The sequence below is a fragment of the Thermothelomyces heterothallicus genome (genome assembly GCF_042370625.1).
Source record: "Thermothelomyces heterothallicus CBS 202.75 unplaced genomic scaffold P884_scaffold_5, whole genome shotgun sequence".
Taxonomy (NCBI): Eukaryota; Fungi; Ascomycota; class Sordariomycetes; order Sordariales; family Chaetomiaceae; genus Thermothelomyces; species Thermothelomyces heterothallicus.
The window spans coordinates 512923-535087 of NW_027192566.1; the positions used below are offsets into that span (position 1 = coordinate 512923).

The 22165-nt window shown below is 56.1% G+C and overlaps 9 protein-coding genes across 9 annotated transcripts; 4 read left to right on the forward strand and 5 right to left on the reverse strand.

Moving 5' to 3' along the window:
* Window positions 1-166: 166 nt before the first annotated feature.
* P884DRAFT_195425 (putative N6-adenine methyltransferase-domain-containing protein) lies at window positions 167-1506 on the forward strand (the record flags this gene model as incomplete). Its single annotated transcript, XM_069437907.1, has 6 exons — window positions 167-195; window positions 292-466; window positions 652-768; window positions 840-957; window positions 1033-1104; window positions 1253-1506. 6 exons carry the CDS (start codon window positions 167-169, stop codon window positions 1504-1506), a joined length of 765 nt encoding a protein of 254 aa, XP_069299646.1.
* A 554-nt stretch (window positions 1507-2060) lies between these two features.
* P884DRAFT_195432 (ubiquitin carboxyl-terminal hydrolase-like protein) lies at window positions 2061-3978 on the reverse strand (the record flags this gene model as incomplete). Its single annotated transcript, XM_069437909.1, has 6 exons — window positions 2061-2162; window positions 2255-2503; window positions 2586-3367; window positions 3428-3538; window positions 3597-3833; window positions 3894-3978. The coding sequence occupies 6 exons, from the start codon at window positions 3976-3978 to the stop codon at window positions 2061-2063; spliced, it is 1566 nt and encodes a 521-aa protein (XP_069299647.1).
* A 1334-nt stretch (window positions 3979-5312) lies between these two features.
* P884DRAFT_195351 (beta-lactamase-like protein) lies at window positions 5313-6272 on the forward strand (the record flags this gene model as incomplete). The annotated part of the gene is made up of 1 exon (XM_069437902.1): window positions 5313-6272. The coding sequence occupies one exon, from the start codon at window positions 5313-5315 to the stop codon at window positions 6270-6272; it is 960 nt and encodes a 319-aa protein (XP_069299648.1).
* A 3211-nt stretch (window positions 6273-9483) lies between these two features.
* On the forward strand, window positions 9484-11546 carry P884DRAFT_195440 (uncharacterized protein; the record flags this gene model as incomplete). Its single annotated transcript, XM_069437910.1, has 6 exons — window positions 9484-9622; window positions 9696-10360; window positions 10439-10552; window positions 10636-10827; window positions 10887-11315; window positions 11391-11546. The coding sequence occupies 6 exons, from the start codon at window positions 9484-9486 to the stop codon at window positions 11544-11546; spliced, it is 1695 nt and encodes a 564-aa protein (XP_069299649.1).
* A 580-nt stretch (window positions 11547-12126) lies between these two features.
* P884DRAFT_194834 (uncharacterized protein) lies at window positions 12127-14197 on the reverse strand (the record flags this gene model as incomplete). Its single annotated transcript, XM_069437862.1, has 4 exons — window positions 12127-12298; window positions 12360-13483; window positions 13536-13695; window positions 13782-14197. 4 exons carry the CDS (start codon window positions 14195-14197, stop codon window positions 12127-12129), a joined length of 1872 nt encoding a protein of 623 aa, XP_069299650.1.
* Window positions 14198-14658: 461 nt separating this feature from the next.
* On the forward strand, window positions 14659-18095 carry P884DRAFT_219275 (uncharacterized protein). Its single transcript, XM_069439403.1, has 14 exons — window positions 14659-15245; window positions 15306-15377; window positions 15436-15563; window positions 15651-15769; window positions 15826-15845; window positions 15915-15972; window positions 16027-16418; window positions 16468-16493; window positions 16549-16675; window positions 16726-16991; window positions 17054-17065; window positions 17118-17565; window positions 17625-17684; window positions 17739-18095. Exons 1-14 carry the CDS (start codon window positions 14813-14815, stop codon window positions 17975-17977), a joined length of 2400 nt encoding a protein of 799 aa, XP_069299651.1. The 5' UTR covers window positions 14659-14812; the 3' UTR covers window positions 17978-18095.
* A 70-nt stretch (window positions 18096-18165) lies between these two features.
* P884DRAFT_256725 (uncharacterized protein) lies at window positions 18166-19678 on the reverse strand. Its single transcript, XM_069441080.1, has 4 exons — window positions 19415-19678; window positions 19228-19323; window positions 18963-19156; window positions 18166-18815 (listed from the first exon to the last, which is right to left on the reverse strand). The coding sequence occupies exons 1-4, from the start codon at window positions 19485-19487 to the stop codon at window positions 18444-18446; spliced, it is 735 nt and encodes a 244-aa protein (XP_069299652.1). The 5' UTR covers window positions 19488-19678; the 3' UTR covers window positions 18166-18443.
* Window positions 19679-20211: 533 nt separating this feature from the next.
* Window positions 20212-21267, reverse strand: P884DRAFT_106608 (uncharacterized protein). Its single transcript, XM_069437050.1, has one exon. It carries the CDS (start codon window positions 20890-20892, stop codon window positions 20311-20313), a length of 582 nt encoding a protein of 193 aa, XP_069299653.1. The 5' UTR covers window positions 20893-21267; the 3' UTR covers window positions 20212-20310.
* Window positions 20940-22128, reverse strand: P884DRAFT_275814 (ubiquitin carboxyl-terminal hydrolase; the record flags this gene model as incomplete). The annotated part of the gene is made up of 5 exons (XM_069442880.1): window positions 20940-21219; window positions 21273-21454; window positions 21511-21607; window positions 21668-21762; window positions 21814-22128. The coding sequence occupies 5 exons, from the start codon at window positions 22126-22128 to the stop codon at window positions 20940-20942; spliced, it is 969 nt and encodes a 322-aa protein (XP_069299654.1).
* Between the last annotated feature and the right edge of the window lie 37 nt (window positions 22129-22165).

Consider the following 22165-nt stretch of genomic DNA (forward strand, 5'->3'; position numbering starts at 1 on the left):
GCCAAGAATTTTCGTAACGTAGCCCGATCCGCAAGTCGAGACGCCTTGTCGAACCCACCACTCAAAAATCTTACTCTTAGGCCCCCCTCACTTACTGAATGACAGCCTTGCAGAGAGGCAACCACTCACAAACTACCAAAATTAAAGCCGAGATTTTGTTTGCATCATGGCAAGCCGTGAAAGTGACGATGAGATGTAAGTTTTGGGCTGCTAATTCAATTTTCAAAACGGCAGAATATTGGCACGAACAAAGGAGAAAAGAAAGCCCAGTGCTAATACTCGGCCACCTAGATCGCTCTCATCCACCACACTTAATGCGCTAAAGGAGTTCTACGCCGAGCGCGATGCCCGCGCCGAGCAGTTTGCCAAACTACAGGCCAGGGCCGATGCGCTCCATGCCGCAGCCGAGGAGAAGGTGCTATCTATGGATGCGTTCGCAGAGGATTGGAACGAAAGTCAATTCTGGGTACGTGTTTCATGCCTTCCTCCTCTTTCCGGTCCGCTTCCGCTACAGTTGTCCTGGGATGCATGTGGGCCGAAGAGCAAGGAACTGGAAGGCTTTGGGTCATTAGCTCTCCTCGCCTCGATTTGGCTGCCAGAAAAATGTGAGGGGAAGTAGGGTTCTGCTAATGATGAGTGAGCCGGACACAGTACGCGGATGAAACAGCAGGGCTGTATGCGAAGCTGCTTCTCGAGGGAGTCACGGAGAACACGACGATCGCCGTCGTCTCGGCACCAAGCGTGTTTGTAGCATTGAAGAATGCTCTCGTAAGTTGCGTTTTCATATCCTGCAGACGAGGTACAAGGCCACTCACATCAGACAAAACAACGTTCCACAGAGCTCCGCACCCCCAGGACAACCCAAGCCGAATCTGATCCTGCTTGAACACGACCAGCGTTTCGCTATCTTCCCGGAGTTTGTCTATTACGACTTTGCCCAGCCACTGAAGCTGCCGGGTCTGTGACAGCCCTTACGACACCCTCGTACCATCATCATGCCATGGCCTGCCCACTGACCGTTCCCTTGTGTAGCGCACCTCAAAGGCACCTGTGACCGCATCATTGCCGACCCACCATTCCTGAGCGAAGACTGTCAGACAAAAAGTACCAAACGAAACTCCTAACCTTACCGTCCCCTCCCCTCTCTCCCCCTCCCCCACAACCGGGGAAGGCGGTTCCCCCACCCCCGATCGTTTTCACCTTCAAACGTCGACGTATAACGCTAACTTAGTCTCCTACTTTGAACCACTAGCGGCCCTCACTGTGAGGTGGCTCTCTCGCCCACCATCTGCATCAACGGCACCAGATCAGAGCCAAGGCGAGCCCTGCCCACAGCCGCGCCTGATCCTCAGCACGGGTGAGCGAATGAAGGACATCGTCACGCGCGTGTATCGGTCCTTCGGGCTGCGCACGACCGACTACGAACCCAAGCATGCGCGGGGACTGAGTAACGAGTTCTACTGCTATGCAAACTTTGAGTGTGAGGGTTGGGGCTGGAGGGAGTAACAAGGGAAGTGGGGGAGTTGGATGGATGAAGCAAGGGTTCTCGAAAGTGAAGTGTGTTGCAGGATGGAGCATGAAAGCGGTTGCGGTGCTCAGAGGTAGTACAGTCATGGTTACCCGAGAGGGAAAGCGACAACAAATAGGGAGGGCTTGAGAGGGATGAACCCGTCCACGAATGGCTAGTCGTATTCAAAAGTATCACACAAGGGGTCAAGAGATGCACGCGACATGTTGAAGTAATGGCTGGCTACCGAGACGGCTGTATAATCTCCACGCTGCCTGCTGCCAGACAAACAGTTGCCCCCTATGCCCCCTATGTTTTCCCAAACTTAGCACTATACACCGCCAACGCCTTCACCCCGGCTCCTTGAGTTGTAACACCACATTCTGTGGCATGATCCTGTTCGCTGAGCATAAACAAAACCACTCAGGATCTATCGCTTACAAACAACCATGGAAGAGAAGAGAAAAGTGGCAAGGAGAGGAAGGGGGAAGAAAGGTCAAATGCTTGCAGCTGCAATTCTCAAGGGCGTCGCTGCCCTGCGCCTACACTGAGCTCAGGACAACGACCTGACGATATAAAAAAGTAAGTAGGCTTTGGAATTGAGCACGTCCGACTTCTGCGCAAGTTCCACCCGGTGGTCGTTGAAGGCAAACCACTGTCCCGTCTGTTGGCGTCTTTCCTTGACAAGATCTCCCCGGGGGGGGGGGGGGGGCTGCCGGAGCCGGCAGTGGGAGGGCTGATACTCACCTGGTCGCCAACCCGGCAGTACGACACGTAGTGGCCCGTGTCGATCTCGCCCACGTGCACGACCACGCTGAGCAGATCGTAGGTACAGGAGCGCGCCAGCTCGTAGTTCTCCTTGCTACCGTCGTGGCCGTTGGTGCTGATGGTGCGGCCGCGGTTGGTGTAGGGAAGCATGTTGAGCTCGAGCGGAAACTGAACGGGCGTGTCAATCTTGGCGGCACGTTCATTGCGGCCTTGCTTATACTCGAATCGCTGCGTGTAGTAGATCAGCATTCGCTGCTTCGAGGCGGGGCCTCGGGGGGGAGGGGAGGGAGAAACGAAGGTGGGATCCTACTTTAAGCTGAATCGACAGCACATTCGGTAGCCGCTTGATGGTCGTTTGCCGGCGTGCCTGCTGCATCGAGCTGCAGTTATTGCAGCGGTACTCGCACTTGTCCGACTTGACGTACTCGTCCTCAAGACACTCCTGCAACGTCAGCTGCCCTCTTGATGTGGTCTTCTTGCCCTTCTTATGGGACAGGTTCTCCAGCGGGAGGTTGAGATCCAAGAAGCTCTGTACTTGGTGGGTCACGCCGCTACAGTTTTGGCAGGTCGTGGTGCTCTGCAGCTTGCCGTAGAAAGTTTGGTGGATGATGCAGTTGCAACTGTGCTCGCTCCCAGTCTCGGGCTTCTTGCCGTCACCGTTGCGCTCGTGCAGTTCCTCGGCGAGGAACTGGAAGAACTCGTGGGCGTCCTGCTCCTTGGTCGTCACCAGGTTGTCGAACGCCCTCCTGTCGCTAAACCAGAACCCGGAGAGGATGTTGGCTGCCGTATATCCGTTGGTGGTTTCCAACGCGTAGAAGTCCTGAAACATATCGTCCATGGCACAGCTCAGGCAATATGGCACGTTGCAGGTGCTGCTGGAGTGGCCGTCGCTGAGGTAGTAGTTGCGGAGAATGGGGTTGTGAAGGAAGCTCTGGAGGACAACGTTCTGGTAGCAGGTGGCGCCGGCATTGTAGATGCCCCGGAGGCCGCTGGATTTGCACGACGCTATGGTTGTATTCGACGTGATGTACGTCGGGTTGTCCCGAACGGGATCCGACGTCTCAAAAAGCTCCTCGTGCTTGCGTTTTCGACCTGTGGAGGGCTTAGCATTCATTGCGGCCGGTCACCCCCGGGGGGGGGGGGGGAACGTACTCGAAAAGGTCCCTGTTCCGATCTTCTTCAACCTCAGCTCCTCAAAGGTAGGATCCCAAACGATGTCATCACACATTTGGCAGTACAGAGCACCGCTCTTTGAGTCAACATCTGCCCCCAGGTCAGCAAAGCCGTGGACACCCTGGGCTCGGCAATTATCCACACGTACAGAATCTGTGTGACTTCTTGCTGCCATGCTTGGTCCTATCGTCCTCGGTGAGGGTCGAGGGGCATTGGAGGCAAAGGTATGTGGGAGTGAGCGAAGTAATGACAACGCCGTCGGCGGCCTTGGAGGTCTGCGGGACCAGGGGGTTTGTATCGAAGATGCTCCGCAGGATCGCCTTGTAGTGTTGAATGGAGGTGTTCGTGGTCGCTTGGTCCTGGTTGAAGAGCCTCTGAAGGTGTTCTGTAGCTGTTAGTGGTGGGGGGAAGGGGAAGATGCGACCCCGAGGAGGACACAGCTTACCACACCCGTACATGGGCTGCCCTGGTTGAGGCGACTTGACTTTGTAGTTCTTCGGCGATGCCGGTGTAGCTGGCCTCGCTGACATTTTCTTCACCGAGAATTCTTTCGTCTGCTAGTACAAGGGAACGTAGAGGAGACAAGGCCGTTAACGACACCGCTCGGCGGAGCGCTGGAAATTGTCGGGCTTGGATTGCCAGCGATTCGCAGAGCTGTCCTCCACGATTCGGTCCTCGGGTGAATGCGGACAAATAGTTGTTTTTCTCGACTTTTGATCCAGCTCTCAAAGAAACGACAGGCTTCAATTGATCATCTGAATCCTTCTGCCAAGGCTCGAGCGAGAAAGGTCGCGCGTTCTCGGGTGGCGTACGGCGTTCAAATTGGAAGGGGTTCGAGGGGCACCCGGAGGGGGGGAGACGCGCGCAAGCGTTTGCCGCTACGGCTGCCGACAATAGGAACCTATTCACATGATTAGGGCATATTCGCGTGCAATGCGCTGCAAAGCAGTAACAATACCTTCACAGTTGCGTTGCAGAAGGGAGAGAGTGAGCTATTGTTCGCCTTCTCAATCGACTGCTCTTGCATCGCCGAAACGGTGTCCCAACTGCTGCGACCGATACGGGCTCCGGCTGGCTGGAAATTGCTTATCGGATCCACCACCCGGCTTATCGATGGGCCTGGGACGCCTCAACTTCGGGCGCTAAAAAGTCGCTACTGACGCGACACCCGGAGAGAAGGAGCGCGTTGACAGGGGTTCCATAACGTCAGCCTCGGCAACTGGCCGGCCACCTCATTGTTCTGCTGCTTTCATTTGTCCCCATCCAGAGTCGGGCAAGGAGGCGGGAGCTGAACGGCTAGGTCCTCCAACAACGAGCCTCATGGCCTGATTGAGGCAGAAATTACAAATCCCGTCGATGGCCGTCACTCAGCGTGATGTTTCCGGGAAGATGGTCGTCACCTTCATTTTTTTGTGCCCTCTGAGTAGAATTGGAGTACCTAGTCGTCGACGATCACTGACCTCCTGTCGAGTGGCGGACTAACGGACCTATTTTTTTGTGCGGGTAAATCCAACGTCAGCTGGAAAGGAACTTTACCGTCGCTGTCAAGTCTGACGTGCTCAGATGCAACTGCAGTGGCTTGTGTTATAGTACGCTGCAGGCCAAAAATAAGCTGAAGCACATCGCCTCCGGGCTGGCAGCCGAAACCTTTTGCTCGGCAACTCCGCACAAACCGGGCCCGACCTATCCGTTAATCTACCCCGCAACGGCCGTCCGGACGAAGAACCCCGCGCTGGCACCCCGAGAGAACATTCACCCCGACGGCGCTCCTTCGCTTTGTTTTTAGGGAGTTCACTCCACCCGAATGCGTTTCCCATCGCCAGCGGGCCTGCGACTCCAGAGTGTGAAGGACACCGGCCTGAGAATGGCCACCCAACTACCCTCCCTCCCGGAGACGGAGCGGCTCGCACCGGCCTGCATCCGCATCCTCGGCGGCAATCCCGGCAAGTTTACCCTCCAGGGCACCAACACCTACCTGCTCGGCACCGGTCCCTCGCGCATCCTCATCGACACGGGCGAGGGCAGGCCATCCTGGCTGGCCACGCTGCGGCGCGTGCTGAGCGAGGAGCGCGCGTCCCTCGCGTGCGCGCTCGTCACGCACCGGCACCACGACCACACGGGCGGGATCGCCGACCTGCTGCGGGCCTGGCCCGGCACCGCCGTGCACAAGCACCGTCCGGAGCCCGGGGCCGGCCTGCTGGACATCGCGGACGGGCAACGGTTCAGCGCCGACGGCGTGACGCTCACGGCCGTGCACACCCCCGGCCACACGGAGGACCACATGGTGTTCTTCTGGGAGGAGGAGAACGCGCTCTTCACGGGGGACAACGTGCTCGGGCATGGGACGAGCGTGTTTGAGGATCTGGGGCTGTACGTGGCCAGTCTGGAACGAATGCGCGGGCTCTTCTCCCCCCCGGAGAAGGCGGGAAGCAAGGAGCCGGTCGCGTACCCTGGCCACGGCGCCGTGGTGAGCGACGGGCCGGGCAAGATCGATGAGTATATCCGGCATCGGGCGCAGCGGGAGATGCAGGTCCTGCAGGCACTCGGCGGTGATGACGGGGACGGGGACGGGGACGGGGACGGGGACGGGGACGGGGGGAAGGGGAGAGATGAAGACGGAAAGGGAAAAGGACATAGCGATGGCTGGACGGTCATGGAGCTAGTTCGGAGTATCTACCGAGACGTTCCCGAAAGCTTGCACCCGGCAGCTGCCGGCGGCGTTGTACAGATTTTGCAGAAGCTGCAGCGGGAAGGGAAGGTTGAAGCGGTGGGAAGCGGAGGGAGGTGGAGGCTTGCCTGGGGCTCAGGTCGGTCCGCTTTATGAGGTTGCCGTACCCGCGGCTATCCGTGCTAGGTTGGCTAGGAGCCGTAAATCTAAGGTATCATTGATGGTCCCAGCAAGCACGACGGCGATACGTCACCTGTAGATGTATGAGTGCCGTGTCACCATGCTCGACTGACAATGTAGGTGACGTCCCAACCCGCTGGTGCGAGTGCTGGCTGGTACTGAATGGTAATTTGGTGTCCCGCTGGTTCAGCCCTACAGCTCGAATTCGACGCAACCCTGTGCCATGACGTCAAAGTTCAGATTCAGCGGAGCTACTCCGACCGGGTTCCTGCGGCGAAATGCAGATTGTAGTGTAGAAATCTTCAAGCTTGTCGAGTATTGTGCCCATCCGCGCTTGCATGAAGTAAGCCACTCACTCCGGAGACAGTAAGGCCCTAATACTTCATCGCGGTGTGATGTCGTGGATGGTGTTAGGTCCGGGTCTGCATGTATGTACACAGTATGAAATCTGGTGGGTCTTGTGTGTTTCCTAGCCCAATAACTACAGTGCACTACTGCTGGTACAAGGTCCACATCAACAGGAAGTTTTTCTAACATTTTGGGCCCTTTGTTTTCTCGGCTCCGCAAGAGCGCTCGATGACTGCTTGACGAGCAAGCGTTTCCCCAAGGCAACTAAGCTATCTTTTAACGTCCACCTGATACATAGCTCCCGGCAACAATAGATAGTTGGCCGGGCCGAAGGTCTTTCCCGCACTTCACAGCAGTGCCACGCTAGCAGAATTGCATGGGAATCACAAGCGGTGACAGCTATCAATAGCACGACTTGAAAAGCTCTTGTCGCCCTTTGCTGCTTAGTCACAACGTGTTGTGGTGAGGTCGGAATTCCAGCTGCCGGCGCCGAGAAGGCATCCCGCAAGCGGGCGGGCACGGACGGCAAGGTGGATCCACTGCACATGGCAATTGGAGATGCGGAAGCTTTTACTACGTACTACACTACATGATGGTGGGTCACATCCTTCAACCGTCATCAGAGCGCTTCACGGATCCGTCGGAGGTTCCTACGTGCAGCGTGTCGGGGAAGCGATGCGGCGTAAATACAACCGTAAGGCATATACTACATTACGTTAATCCGTGCCCTGCTGAGCTCTTCCAAAAACCTCGGCCACTCCTGGGATTGACTCGGCGTAACGGCGCGTTCTTTTTGCTGTCAATCCATTGCTTGGTGGTGTAGATGACACTCCCAGAGGGAAGCCTAGAGTTGGGCTGGCGGGAACGCCAGCAATCATTCGTCTTTGAGACGAGGCGTCGTTGCCTCGGACTCTATCGCGATCCCGACCCCGAAAACATGCCAAGAGCGCGACAATACTGTGTCCACTAGGTGCAGTAGTGTACGTACCGCGCTCTGTTGCTGGTAGCCCAGGCCGCATCTCGGGAGTGGACGCAGCACACTAATTCGCAGTGTTGTCCGTATTGAAGTACATACAAGTATAGTATCATGCGACAATGTGTGCGTTGTACAAAACGGTACACAGACTAGTTCCAACACTAGCGTGGGATCGCGTCGCGGGGCGGCACAGATTCTCATCACCTTGGATCGACTTTCGAGGTGGGGAATCTGCCGAGATTTCATCGCGTTTCTTCCGGTTTCCACCCGCTGCCGAGCCCGACTCGCCCGACCGAAATGTGAAGGTTGGGGACGATCGCCATGTCTCGGCTGCAACGAAACGGCTGTCAGGTGATGAGATGCGCACGGGAGTAGGCATATGTAAGGTAGGTATGTACTCAAAACACTACACTACATACCGTACGTACGTGGCCGGATCCCAGAAAAGGAAAATAGTAACCTCCGTGGCGGACTCGAGAGTTATCGAAACCCCGCCCCATATTGTCAAAAAAAACGGGTGACAGGACCCTGTAACTACATTGTACGAGCGCCCTATGAGCCTTCAGACGAGCTCGCCGGAGGTTAACTCCGGCCCCACCCTGCTTCCCAAAGCCGGCAGAGCGCTGCAGCCAGCTCTGGACGAATCGCCTTGTGAGACCGAGTAACTCGTTAGTTCTGGTGTCTGACCCATCCATCCACACACAGGTGTAAAGAGTAATCTGTATTTGGATGTACAGTACATACACTTAAGCACCTAGGCAACTCTTCGGCTGCATTGATTGAACGCTCACACGCCCTGCACAGAACATCAAGTACTGTATTGTTGCATGATGGGCTTTGTTTCAGGCATTGACTTGACCGTCGTCCGATGCTACAGGCCATGTGTTGTCGAGGTCAAGCTGTTGGAAGGCTCATCTGCTGTGTTGCGTAGCGCGGATAGCTTGCGAAGCAAGTGTGCCGCAACGTCAGCAAACGAACTACACTAGTGCGAAGGCCAGATGCATGAGCGCCCTGCCGCCCCACACAGTTTGCGAGACACTGTAACCTCGAGTTTCCTGCCTGGCACCCAGCCGCACTCACAGTTCGGATGCTCCGGAGTTGCACATGCGAAAACCGCGAGGCCATCACCATGATGAGCACCAAACAGGGACGGCCGCTAGGTGGCCTGATACCCGCCCGATCCTGGTGCCGTTTTGTGCCTCCGGTGGGAATTACCAATCAGTGGGAAACCAGATTAGGAAAGCGAGCTGCTCCGTAAGACAAAGGTCGCCGTTTTAAAACCCTTCGCTCTTCCTTTTCAGTCGCCGCCTGCTTTCGGCGAGACAAGATCACTATCACGTCCACCCGACACGGTGAATTGAAATACCCGAGAGTCAGTGACGCACTCGGTCCCCGTTTCGATCCTCAACCAGTCCCCCCCTCTCCCCCTCCCCCAAGCTCGTTGTCCGCAACCAAGACCGGACCAGAGAATTCACATTAGACGTCATCGTGCACTGCCGATGCTCAGCAGCATCTCCGACTTCAGCCAACAAAACCGCTGTTGACAGCATCCCTACAGAGTCGATTAAATCGCAAGAAGGGACGCTTCCGACTGCAGCATTGTTCTTCCGGACACAGCTTTGGGGTTCACTGTGGAGACCTCTCATCCGGCTTGGCCCTGCACTGCGCGCGAACCTTCGACCGATCCCATCCTGATCGAGACGGACTTGTTTAGACGGCCGTAAAAGCGGGTTTCCGATGGCAGTGCTTAAAACTCCATTTCTGTCTGTCGTTGCGAGCGCGGCGGTCCTGGGTCTCGTCCCGGCCGCCCTTGCGGACGGCGATGGGCACGGGCACGGGCACGGGCACGGTGGAATGGGCGGCATGGAAATGACGGATGCCGACAAGCCCCTGCCTGAGGATCAGTATCCCCCCACGTACTTTGCCCATCCGGACCACAAAGTCGCCATCTACGGGCACATCGCCCTGATGGTGCTGGGGTGGGTGTTTGCGCTGCCTGCCGGTAAGCCTGCACCCTCTGTAGAAGCTTTCTTTTTGCCAAGGCCGGGTTGATTGCTGAACAAGGGTTAATCTAGCCGTCATGCTCTCGCTCGCCCGCTCGCGTTACACGCTTGCTTTGCAGTTCGCCTTCCTCGCCATAAACGCGGGGGGCGTGCTCCTGGGCGTCATCTACAATGCGAGCACGCCTGATCTGTACCCGAACAATGCGCATCACAAGCTCGGCTGGATTGTCACCATTGTCGTGGCCGCACAGGTCGCCGTCGGCCTCCTGGCTCGCGTTGCGGGCATGTTGAGGCGGGAGAGCTCCAACCTGTCCGGCCGGCCTGAGGAGCGCCAAGGCTTTATTCCCGTGTCGACCGAAGCCATGGCCGAGCACGAGTCCCACTATCCTCCGGGGCCGTACGGTCGCTTCTCTCAAGACAGCGGGCAGGGCACCGAGCCCAAGACCGAGTCGCTGCGCAGTCATTCCATCTCGTCGGGCGCCGATTCCCCCACCCGCGATGCGCACCATAGCTACGACCACCCCGACGACGATGCGGACGAGGACCTTGAGGCGGCACACCTTCCCATCTTCTCCAGGTCTACCAAGGCTTACTCGGTGGTGGCCAAGATTGCAGGCAAGATTTCCGACCGGTTCTGGAAGATCTTACTTTTCGCCTACAACTTCATCGACCGCACCATCTTGATTCTCGGTTTCATTGCTTTCTGCACGGGCATCATCGCCTTCGGCCGTTTTTTTGTGAGCAATTTCCCCCCCTCGAGTCCCACGGACGTAGACGACGCCGCGGGAGGACGCCAGTGCTGACGGGAATGACAGGAGGGCCGCGAGATCTTCAGCGGTCTGGCGCACTGGATAAAGGGCGGCGTTTTCTTCTGGCTGGGCATTTTCACGCTCGGCCGTTGGGCCGGCAGCTTCGGCGAACTCGGATGGGTTGGTGTTGCCCCTGGAGCGCCCGTGGAGCGCCCGTGGTTACACAAAACGAAACGGAAGACTGACTGCGGTTTTCGCGCTAGGCCTGGAACCTCCGCCCCAAGAAGGCGGGACGGAAGTGGTGTCCCTCGGCCGAGTTTGTCGAGAGCGCCGCCATCTTCTTCTACGGCTCCACGAACATCTTCCTCGAGCACCTCGGCGGTTGGGGCGGTGAATGGAGCGCCCAGGACCTGGAGCACCTGTCCATCACCGTCCTATTCATCGGCGGCGGCTTGGTATAATCACCCTTGTCCCCCGGGTTTACCTCCCCGTGCTGATACTGACCTCTTCCCAGTGCGGCATGCTCATCGAGTCTGTAAGGATCCGCAACCTCCTCAACTTCACGGTCGCGGAGGCCGCCGCCTTGCCCCCACCGCGCCCCTCACACCTCCGCGATCTGGAGCGCGACGCTCGCCGCAGCCAGGAGAACCAGGACCAGGAGCTGGCCGAACCCGAGTCGTATGCCTTCTCCATCAACCCCATCCCGGCTCTCGTCATCCTGCTGCTGGGCATCATGATGAGCTCGCACACGCAGGAGAGCATGGTATCGAGCATGGTGCACAAGCAATGGGGTGACCTGCTGACGGGCGCCTCATTTGCACGCGGGCTTACTTACATCTTGCTGTGGCTGCGCCCGCCTCGTTCTGTCTACCCTTCGCGTCCCCCAACCGAGCTGTTGGCTTCGTTTGGACTGATTGCCGGCGGTATCATCTTCATGGCTAGCGTAAGCTTTCTCCCCTTTCTATCTGTGGAAGCATCTGCGACTTGTGTAACTGGGTGGCTGACATGCTTGATGCAGGCTTCGTCTACCGTTCGTGGCATGATCCACTATCAGCTCGACGCCATGTTCATCTACACGGTAACTATGGGCCTGGTTGGCCTGCTCATGGCCTGGGTCATCCTGATGATTGCGCTCAAAGGGTGGGCTGCAAGGCGGGAGGCTGCCAGAGCATAGCTTTGCGCGCAGACAAGAGGTGACTCGCTGATCGAACTAAGCGAGCTATTATGACACCCTCTTCCGTATGCCGGCCGATTTGGCTGGCGGACTGGGTATGCGTGTCAACAATTCCCCCCTCACGAGGGGTATGCTCCCGGCGGGAAACGAAGGCAACAGTGGGCGTCCAAAGAGGGCGCAAGCAGGTTGGAGTCTGTGGGTGCTGGTGTGGCGTGCTGTTCGATTCTTGTCATGCTGAGATACCCCCTTTTCTATCTTTTGGTTTGGGATGACGAAGATGAGATGACGTTGACGAAAGGCGGATGATAAAAACGGTAACTGGGTCGGGGCTGGTTCGGGTAATGATAGTATATACCATTCCATTCCTTTGAAACCGTCTGATTGTGATTTTAAGAATTGTGGCCTTTTCCTGTCTCGATCCAATCTGGGATTCAACCGTGCCATTGCCGCTAAAATTACGCCGGTCGCCACCTTTACGAATGGCTTGGTCACGAGCATCAATTTAATCCCATTGACGATTATGCTCATATCCTGAGCAACCAATACCCTACATCGTTTCCGATGCCTGTCGGCCAGCTCATCAATCATCAGGGTAATATTCTCTAATATTCGACACAAATGTGCAGGTATCGGGGTCAAATCGCCGAAAAAACTTGCCCGCCACAAAGAAGAGCTCGTCTGGGATGACGCTGGGGTCAGTGACGATCACGACATTCTCCTGGGCTACTCGTAGCCGGTCGACAGTAGGCCTCCTTAAACACGTTCCATCAGCAAAGTGATAACCTTCCAAACACAGGACAGAAGTGCACCTACAGGCAGGTATAATATGTCCTCTGGGGGCCCATCCTGCTCGAATGCACAGATTCGGTAGGGTCATACACATCCCCTTCCTCCTCGGCCTCGGCAGCATTAAGGTAATGCGGCATCGGGAGACTATAGCTGCCCTTCGCCGCCCAGCCGTTGATAATACCAATGTACCCGTACCGCCGGTGACGGAACACTTGGCCGATCTTGTACCGGACCCGCGTGGATATGTCCTCGGTGTACCGTCGGCTAACCTCCGGTATCCTGTTATCGAGTCTTGCGAGCATGGCGAGGATTTCGTGGACGTTTTCCCAGCCTTGTCGCAGCCTGCTATGCGGTTGCGAGGCTACGAATTTGTCGTATAACGGGGCTAGGTACTTGCGAACGATCCAAACATCTTCGCTCCAAGAGATGGCAAATTTTCTGAGGAATGAATCCAGGTTCGAGTCCCAGTGGAAGCTCGTGGTTTGCTTCATGAGGAGCTCTGCCCACATGGAAGCGTACTCAGCGGCCTCCATGTTCAGGCCTGGGTGGCCACTCCGCAGGCGCTTCATTTCAGACCCAAGTATGTCGTTGTCTGTAAGATTTTGGACTGTGTCCCGTGTCGCCCTGATATTCTGTGCTGTCCTCTGCACAATAATCGGCACCGGCGAAGGTCTGAGAAATGCCTCTGTTCCTTGCGCCCACCCAAACTCGACCAGCCTAAGGCGCAGGTCGCTCAGGGTAACCTCTTGGTCGGACCCGTAGGGATCCAGACACATCCGCTTCTTCTCCCCATCCGTTTCGTCCGTGTCCTCGCCATCGAGATCCTTCCCGGGTGGCGCATACACCGCTGCGTGCACATGACTGGGGAACGCCAGACAAAAGGCTATTAACCCTAGTCGTTCCGCAATACAGGTGAAGATGGCGCTCGAGATGATAGGCAGAGAAGGGTGAGTCTCTTCAGACAGCGCATGGCCAATGAAGCAGTTCCTTAGGTTACGGTAGTTGATTTCGGGATGCTCCATGCCGGTGAGATGGTTCGCTCTCAGCCAGCGGACTAAGCATAGGGCCTTTTCTCTGGTTGATAGGTTGTCGAACGTCGGATGTTCGACCCGGAACTGCTCCGCTAGTGCGTCGAGTGTCCGTACGATCTAGGGAGGCATTAGACACTACTCTTTCGGCTGCTGCATCTGCGTAACGTACGTAATCAAGATCCTGCTCCTGGTCATGCAATACAAACATGTCAAACGCACCCAGTGCTGTATCAAGACCTTCGGAGCTCAAGGCCCGGCCTTGATACCGGGACCACAGGTCCACAGCGACGCTCCTGTGTATGCTGCCCAGAGCCGTGTTTGCATAATATCTGTCATGGCGTCAGAGACACCCGGGGCCTGTGAACACGACAAGGAAGTTGAATATGGCTGAGTGAATGGCCACAACAACACTTACCTCCTAGCCAAAAAATCCTCCGCGGTCTCATCAACGTGGCACTGCTCCAGCAGGTAGTCCTTCACGTCGTAACCCAGCTCACATATTCCCTGCAGCCGCTTCAATTGGCCAACTTTCGTCGAGATCACCCCGTCCAGCAGCCGTGCAGCCCTGTTGTTCGCCCGTTTCCTCGTGATCCATAAACCCTTCCAGTCGACCGAAGACGCGAGCGCCGCAAGCTTCTCTTGAAACTTGTGCTTAGGGTCCCAAAAGCGAAACGAGCTCTGACAATGCCATCGCCACAACAAGGGCTCGTTTGCAAGGTGGTGATATCGACGAGCGATTAGTTGGAAGCTTTCGAGGGTGTGTTCTGGCGGCAGGTAGAGAAGGATATGGCGGATGATCTCGTCGGGAATGTCTTCGAGCGACGAACGCATCGCGTAATCACGTCGCGGGGCCGGCGCCTTGGAGAGAGAGCTTCAGGCGTCGATATGGAAAATGCTGAGACAAGGACTTGTCACGGGGCTTGAGGATTTCGCGCACGCGACCGGAATGCTCCTAGAACGTGCTGAAGGAGAGGGGAGCAGATGACGGGAGAATAACACCCAAATACCGAAGAGAGTCGTCGAGATGCTGGGGTACTGATTCTGATTCTTGTACGTACCTGTACAGATTTACCTCGTACTGGTATGTAGTAGTTCCCCGCCCTGTAATCCGTATTCGAAGATTGGATGTATGGACCTACTGCTAAGGGATGCCCGATAAGGAACATATGGCCCGAGCTTGTAGCGCGGCCAGGCGGCATTGTCGGTTGTGACAAGCGCTAATCTATGGCACGCACTGCACCTGGGCGTCCCTTTATCGATCGCGGGGTAGCGCCTTGTTTCACCACCCCAAATTTACCCTTCAGTCTGAACCCCTCCACACCTTTCGCCCTGCCCGCGCCGTCCGAAGTGACTCACAGAGACGGGTTTCAGAAGGGTGCAAAAACCGCAACTTCGACCTTTTTGTCGTTGATTTTCAACAATCTAAGTTTCGCCCACAATCTCAATATGGACAAGGTCACCGAAGCCCTGCAAAAGACCGCCATTGGCGGCGGCGGCGAAAAAAAACCGAAGAAGGAGAAGAAGGCCCCAGCAGCAGCCGCTGCCGACTCGGGCCCTCTGGAGCTGCAGCCACCCCCCAGCTTCCTCCAGGAGCGCATTGAGCTTTTCGACCGTCTGTACAAGGAGCAGCAGGAAGAGCTCGCCAAGAAGCCGCGCGATGATATCCTCATCACCATGCCGGACGGCACCGTCAAGCCTGGCAAGGCCTACGAGACCACACCTGCCGAGATCGCGAAGGGCATTTCCAACAGCTTGTACAAGCGTACGGTCGTTGCGAGGATTGACGGCGAACAGCTATGGGATCTCGAACGCCCCCTTGAGAAGAGCTGCAAGCTGGAGCTGCTCGACTTCAACGACGACCAAGGAAAATTTGTTTTCTGTGAGGATCTCGGGGAACGGGGATCGCGGTAAAGAAACGGCTAACGTATGGCGTTACCAGGGCATTCTAGCGCACACATCCTCGGTGAAGCTTGTGAGCGGAGGTTTGGCTGCTCGTTGTGCATCGGTCCTCGTACGTTCAGCTCCCATTCCGAGTTTCGACGATGCCTAACTAGTTCTCCGTCCTGCAGCGGTGGAAAATGGGTTCTACTACGAAATGGCTCTTCCGGGAGGCGCTGCCGTGACGTCTAGCGATTGGGCGCCGCTCGAGAACATTGTCTCCAAGATCGTAAAGGAGAAGCAACCTTTCCAGAGGCTGGTACGTTCGAGGAGATCACGGCTTCCACGTGACAGTTCTTGTCTTGCTGTGTGAGGGGCCAGCTTATGGAGGCTCACAACTGTACAGGAAATGACCAAGGAAGATCTGCTCAAAATGTTCGCCTACAACCCTTACAAGGTTCATATTATCAAGGACAAGATCCCGGATGGCACAAAAACCACCGTGTACAGAAACGGCCCCCTTATGTAAGTTGGGCTTCGATACTAAATGATACAATCAGGGGCTGACATATTCACAACAGCGATCTCTGCCGTGGACCGCGTAGGCCACCCTTCTATGGCCGGCTACACGCTGTGTTTCTGCAATTCTGACAAGACTAACAATGCACAGATGTGCCCGATACGGGCAGGATTGAGGCCTTTGCCATCATGAAGAACTCGTCCTCTTAGTACGTGCTCCGTTGACACCTGCCTCTTTGCTTCTGAAACTGACAATCCTGAAGTTTCCTTGGCGACGCCAACAACGATTCGCTGCAGCGAATCTACGGCGTGTCTTTCCCGGACAAGAAACAGATGGCAGCTCACAAGAAGTTTCTCGAGGAAGCCGCCAAGCGCGATCACCGTGTGATCGGGAAGCAGCAAGAGCTCTTCTATTTTGAAGAATGCTCGCCAGGCTCCGCGATGTGGCTGCCACACGGCATGCGGATCAATAACGCCATCATGGAGTATATCCGTGAGGAGTACTGGAAGCGAGGCTACGATGAGGTCATGACTCCCAACATGTTCAACGTGTCTCTTTGGGAGCAGTCCGGCCATCTGGCTCACTACAAGGAGGACATGTTCCTGCTTGATGTCGATAAGGAACAGTTCGGTCTTAAGCCCATGAACTGCCCTGGTGCGTCTTGGTCTATAATCCGCAAAGGCTTCGACTAACAACTCAGTAGCCCATGCCTTGATGTTCCGCCACAGGGTAAGCTGACCCGAATGTTTGGGGCCAATGGAGGTTATTAATTCGTTCACCACAGGAACGAAGTCACAAGGAGTTGCCACTGCGTCTTGCTGATTTTGGTGTTTTGCACCGTAACGAAGCCAGCGGCGCGCTGAGCGGTCTCACAAGAGTGAGAAGGTTCCAGCAAGATGATGCCCACATCTGTGAGTGTACCGGGTTCTGTATGGGATTTCTGTTCGCTGACTCTCCCTAGTTTGCCGCGAAGACCAAATCAAAGAGGAAGTCGCCGACCTCTTCGATTTCATGAAATCTTTCTACGGCATGCTGGGACTTGCATTTAAGCTCAAGCTGTCCACTCGCCCGGACAAGTTCATGGGTGATATCGAGACATGGGACCGCGCTGAGGCCCGCCTGAAGGAAGCCCTTGATGAGTTTGCCGCTGCGAACGCCGGTGTCACTTGGGAGCTCAACCCTGGCGATGGTGCCTTCTACGGGCCAAAGGTTGACATTGCTGTTCTGGTTCGTATTTCCCAACAGCCTTAGAGGTGTTATAATCGCAGATGCTAATTCTGTTTCATTAGGATTGTCTCAACGTATGGGAGCCACTGTCCTAACTTCTTGAGAGACAACTAACGCCGCAGACAGAGACAATGGCAATGTGCCACCATTCAGCTCGACTTCCAACAACCCATCAATTTCTCTCTTGAGTACCAGACTTCCGAGGGCGTTCAGAAAGTTAAGACCGATGCCTCGGATGCCGCTCCATCTCCGGCTGTGGCTCCGGCGCCAGCGCCAGACGCCGCTGCGGATGGGAATAAGGATGAGAAGAAGGATGGGAAAGACGGGAAGGAGAAGAAGAAGCCCCTTCTTGTCAAAAAGCCCCTTTCGCCCGGCTGCGCCCGGCCTGTCATGATCCACCGTGCCATGGCTGGCAGTATTGAACGCTTCACGGCGATCCTGGCCGAGCACTTTGCTGGGAAATGGCCGTTTTGGATGTCTCCGCGGCAGGTCATTGTCATTCCTGTCGGCATGGGCTTTTTAGGCTATGCAAAGGAAGTGGCTGCGCTTTTGAGGAAGGAGCGCTTCTATGCTGGTATGGAGCCCCTGACTTCTGTCGCTGTTCGTTTGGCATACTCTGACATGAAACCCCAGATGTCGACAGCACCGGAAACACTCTCCAGAAGAAGATTCGCAACGGACAGCTGGCACAATGTAAGTCAATGATTATTGGCCCCAGTCAAGTGAGGGAGATACTTATGTGCACAGATAACTTCTGCTTCGTGGTCGGCGACGACGAGATGCGCAACCGCAAGGTCAACATCCGCTACCGTGACGACACCTCGACGCAGGCAAGAGATGTGCCGTTCGACTTGGACGAGGCCATCGAGAAGTTGCGCAAGCTGAAGGCTGATAGGGGAATGTACAACCCTTTCCCACACAAGAAGGAGGAGAAGGCGGAGAAGGCGGAGAAGGCGGAGAAGGCGGAGAACGCAGACAAGGCTTAGATGTACATACATTAACGCAAAATAGCGTTAACCATTGCAACGGCGCAGCCGCACCGTTGGCTATTTCTCCTCGGCCAGCCTCTCTGACTGACGTCTTTCCCTACCTTTAGTTTATCGGAGCTTGACACACGTATCTCATGCTCCGTGGCCTGCCTTTCACGACAGAGCGACGACTTAACCAGCTGCGGCGCGGAGGTATTTTTCAAAGTGCTGAATCTACGACATGTTCCCTTAGCTTGAAGACCAAGATCAAACCAACGCCGGACGGACTACCCACAACTACCGACCCAAGAAACAGCCCTCGGTTTCCAGTATAAACCATCGCATTTTCGTTGGAAAAGTAAATAATGTATGCTCGCTGGTCTCCCAACCCCAACTGGCCTCAGCCCTTTGATGCAACCAGCCCCTCAACCATGTCACAAGCCATGACTCAAGACAACGACATATGGCCAAGCATCTGCAAAAACTAAGGCTTAGGAATGTGGATGGTTCTGCTGGTCATCAAACAGCCATGGACAATGAACAGCAGCACGATCGGGTGCATCTCCAAGACCGACCCGGCAAACCACACACCGCCCGGCAGGGCGTCGTGGCCGACCCAGCCTTGAGACAACCAGTACGCCATCAGGGCGTCGAGAGCGAGCGTCGTCGGGATGGGCGTGCCCTCGAAGTAGCGCGCCTTGCCGGAGGCGTCCTTGGGGATCGAAGTCGCCGTCACGTTGAAGCGCGCCAGCCGCGTCAGGCCGCAGAGCACGAAGAAGGCGAGGCAGAGGTGATCGAGGGGCGTGCGGATGCCGAGGGCGAAGGCCACCGCGGCCGGGGAGACGCCAAAGGAGATCTGGGGACCGCAGGAATGGCACGTGGGGTTAGTTCAGTTGTTTAGGCAGAAGGGATGAATGAAAAAAAAAAAAAGGCTACGTCGCAGGGCGAGCTGTGTGTAGGGATGCGGTATGCATGCATGGCATTGAACGTATCCCTGACGTACCAGGTCCGCGAGCGAATCCAGCTCTTGCCCCATCATGCTGCTCTTTCTTCTCCAGCGCGCCACTTTGCCGTCGAGGAAATCAAAGAAGAGACCGAAGGGCAGGAAGAGGAGGGCCGCCCAAAGGTTGCGGTACTGCGACGGATCGCCGAGGCAGTAGCGCATTGAGGAGAAGAGGGAGAGGATGCCGCAGAGGCCTAGTCAAGCATGCTTCCCGTCAGTTGCTGCCCTATTCGCATTCGTGCCGGAATCCCGGGCCAGGGCTCACCGTTCAACTCGGTAATGAGATCCGCCAAGTGAAGAGCACGGATGAGGGAGAAGTGGCCGGAGTCGGTGGAGAGCAGGAGCTTCTGCTTGTCTGATGCTGCAGTGTGTGTCAGCCTCTTGTCTCCTATTCCTGTCGATTCCGGCCTCGCCTTGCAGGTGCGCTGGGCGTCGGGGATGAGCGTGCGTACTCGGAGGGTCTGCTCTGCTGCCTTCTTTCGAAGCGGCGCCATTCACGGCGGCCGCGCTGCTTCTCCTAGACATTTTCGTTGGTATGCTGGCGCCGGCGGCGGGAGGATTCTCTGCAGAGTCGAGCCGAGCTTCGCCCTTGAGAAGCCAAAGTGATCAAGAGGACCGAGGCGAAGAGTATGGGCGTTCTCAATTTGTCGACCCAAATCGCAACTTCGACAGATCTGCGCTTCACGCTCCGAATATGAGGAACCGTTGACGTCGAGGGAGACTTGTGTCACTGGGCTTGTTGCTGTTGGTTGTTTTTTGACGCGACAGTCTGGCGGTGGAGACCCCCGCTAGCGCGGGAAGCTTGCCAGCAGGCCGGGGGTGGGTGTAGAGGGCGGCGGCGGCTCAGCTCCGTACCACGCCGCGTTTCAAGCCGCTATTATTACGTCATGGGAAACATTGGCTCTTGGAAGCCGGGTCTCGACTGTTTCCTATAGTATGCAGGCACACCGCAAATAGGCATTAACTGCGTTCTTTGGAGAACTGCTTGGAGCGTTGGAAACCGCCATACCTTTATTGTCACAGCCGTAACGCTCGCGAAATGGACCAAGTGCCCTCCATATCCTGTCGTTGCGTGCCCGTCGAAGAATGACAGTGTTGCTCTCTATCAATCTACGTTAAACAGGCGAAAACGTTGTATGCAGCAGAAGTAGCTTCATAGCTAGTCTCCCTTCAGGTTGCTTCAGGATGCCATTTCCTAGACCCCCATTTTGGTGTTTCATGCAGGTGCCGAGGTACCAGCCCACACCGAATGATCTTCAGTTGCAGTACCGTCTACCGTACCAAGGTCACCACCCCAGTAAAACGCCCATGCCTCAACTTCCCGCCCTCCAGAACGCGCAAGAGTTTGTTACGACTTCTGCAGCTGCACCTCCTGATGCAGCCTCCGTAAGACCCGGTGACCAGCCAGCTTTTCCACCCACTCGTGAATAGCAGCCGTGTAATCCCTGGTGCGGCCCAGGATAGCAGTAGGTTCCTGGCCATTTTCCATTTTTCTCTCATTGTCGTATTCCGCGAGAATCCGCTTTTGCTCTGCGCTGAGCTGGACCCAGAGCTCTAGAGCTGCCTCAACAGTTGTCATTCCAGAGCCATCACTGTCGTCCGGAGCGGGGGAGGAGTGTAAACTCTGCTGCTGTTTTGGAGGGAGCGAGAGTCTGAGGTCGCTGTCCGGTACAGCTTGAATATCTTCCGCATCGAGCTGAAAGGCCGAGAGCCGTGCGTCGGTCGGAATGTAGATGGTGTCATGAGCGGATGTTTTTGACGGCCAGTTTGGGTTGTCGCCGAAGTTTGTGTCGAGATCGGCCAAGCTGCGGATGTTGGCAGCGAGTTTTTGCCGGACGTGGGCGAGATTATCGCCGCATAATGCAAGAAGACTGAAGGACAACCGCTCCGTCTCGTACCGCATCATGCGCTCCTGGAGGACGGGGCGCATCACTGAGGTCCAGTGTTTGCCCTCTTCGTGCTCGCCTGCTACAAGAGTTAGATTAGTGCCGGCGAAGAGAAAGACATAGAAGACAGTGACTTGCCAATGCAGACGGGCGCTGACGAGAGGCCGTCGAGTTGCCAGACTTGTTGTCCGACTGGCACAAAGGCGATGAAGTGATAGGCGGGAGTATCACCGGATTTGCCCGCTTTGACCCTTTCTTTCTTGGGCCTTTTCTTTCTCTGTCGCCGCATGGCAGCTGATGATCTCGCCCTCTTTTCCTTGTTATCGACCTCGTTCTGGAGACTGAGCGCGGCGTCAAGAAGATCTAACCGTCTGCAGAGTCTCAGTTGGAGCGGGATACGGTAAACATTCCCATGACGACTTACCGAGCGAAAGAGTTGTGGGCAACTCGTATCCAGGTGCTGTTGTTGATCATATTTCCCCTAAGTGGTGGCGACAGGTCCTTGGATTCCTGCTTGAAATTGCGGAGCTTCTCACCAAGACTCAGTCCCTCTGCGTTCATGATGATGTTGAGTAAGGCAATGGTGGCACAGGCGTTATGTGTGGTCTGTCAGAACGTAAGTGACTGACTCGACTCGCGGCAGAGAGGAAAGGTAAGCGAACCTGATTTGCGAACCACACATCGTGGCTCGGGTAGGTGACCTCGGGGCTCTGGTCGGCAACATACTCGTATAAAAATACCAGTCCATGTACTGGAGGGCTGTGTCATGATTTAGCTAGAGAACCTCGCGGTGGCAGTTCAAGCGGGGCAGGGGCTTACGGCAGAGTGGCCAGGGTATCTTCATCGACCGAGAGCACTTCCTCTATTCTTGCTCCCTTGACGCCAAGCAGACCCATTATAGCCGTGAAAAATGCCTGACGGGCGGTTAGCTGTGATGAAACTTGCCAAAAGAACGAAGGACTCACTGGGTCAGATTCCAATTCGACCCAACTTGGCCACTCCGACTGCTCATTCTCCTTCCACGGTCCTAGAGATGCCTCGAGCAGGTGCTCGGGCACGTTAAAGGCGTCCGGGGCCGCCCGTCGCTTTGGGTTGCGCTGGGAATCGAATGAGACAGGCGAGGCCGCTACCTTCCCGTTTTTGTAGTCGGAATCCTCACCATGGCCGGAAGGCCTCTTGCGTGCGCGGCCGGACCGACGAAGGGGGAGAGAAGACGCCGCTTCACAACTCTCAAGAGCCGTTTCCCCGGTGGAGTTGTTCACGACCTGCGCCGAAGCCATGTCATCGGCTAGTCGAATGAAATCCGCGAAAGCTGCT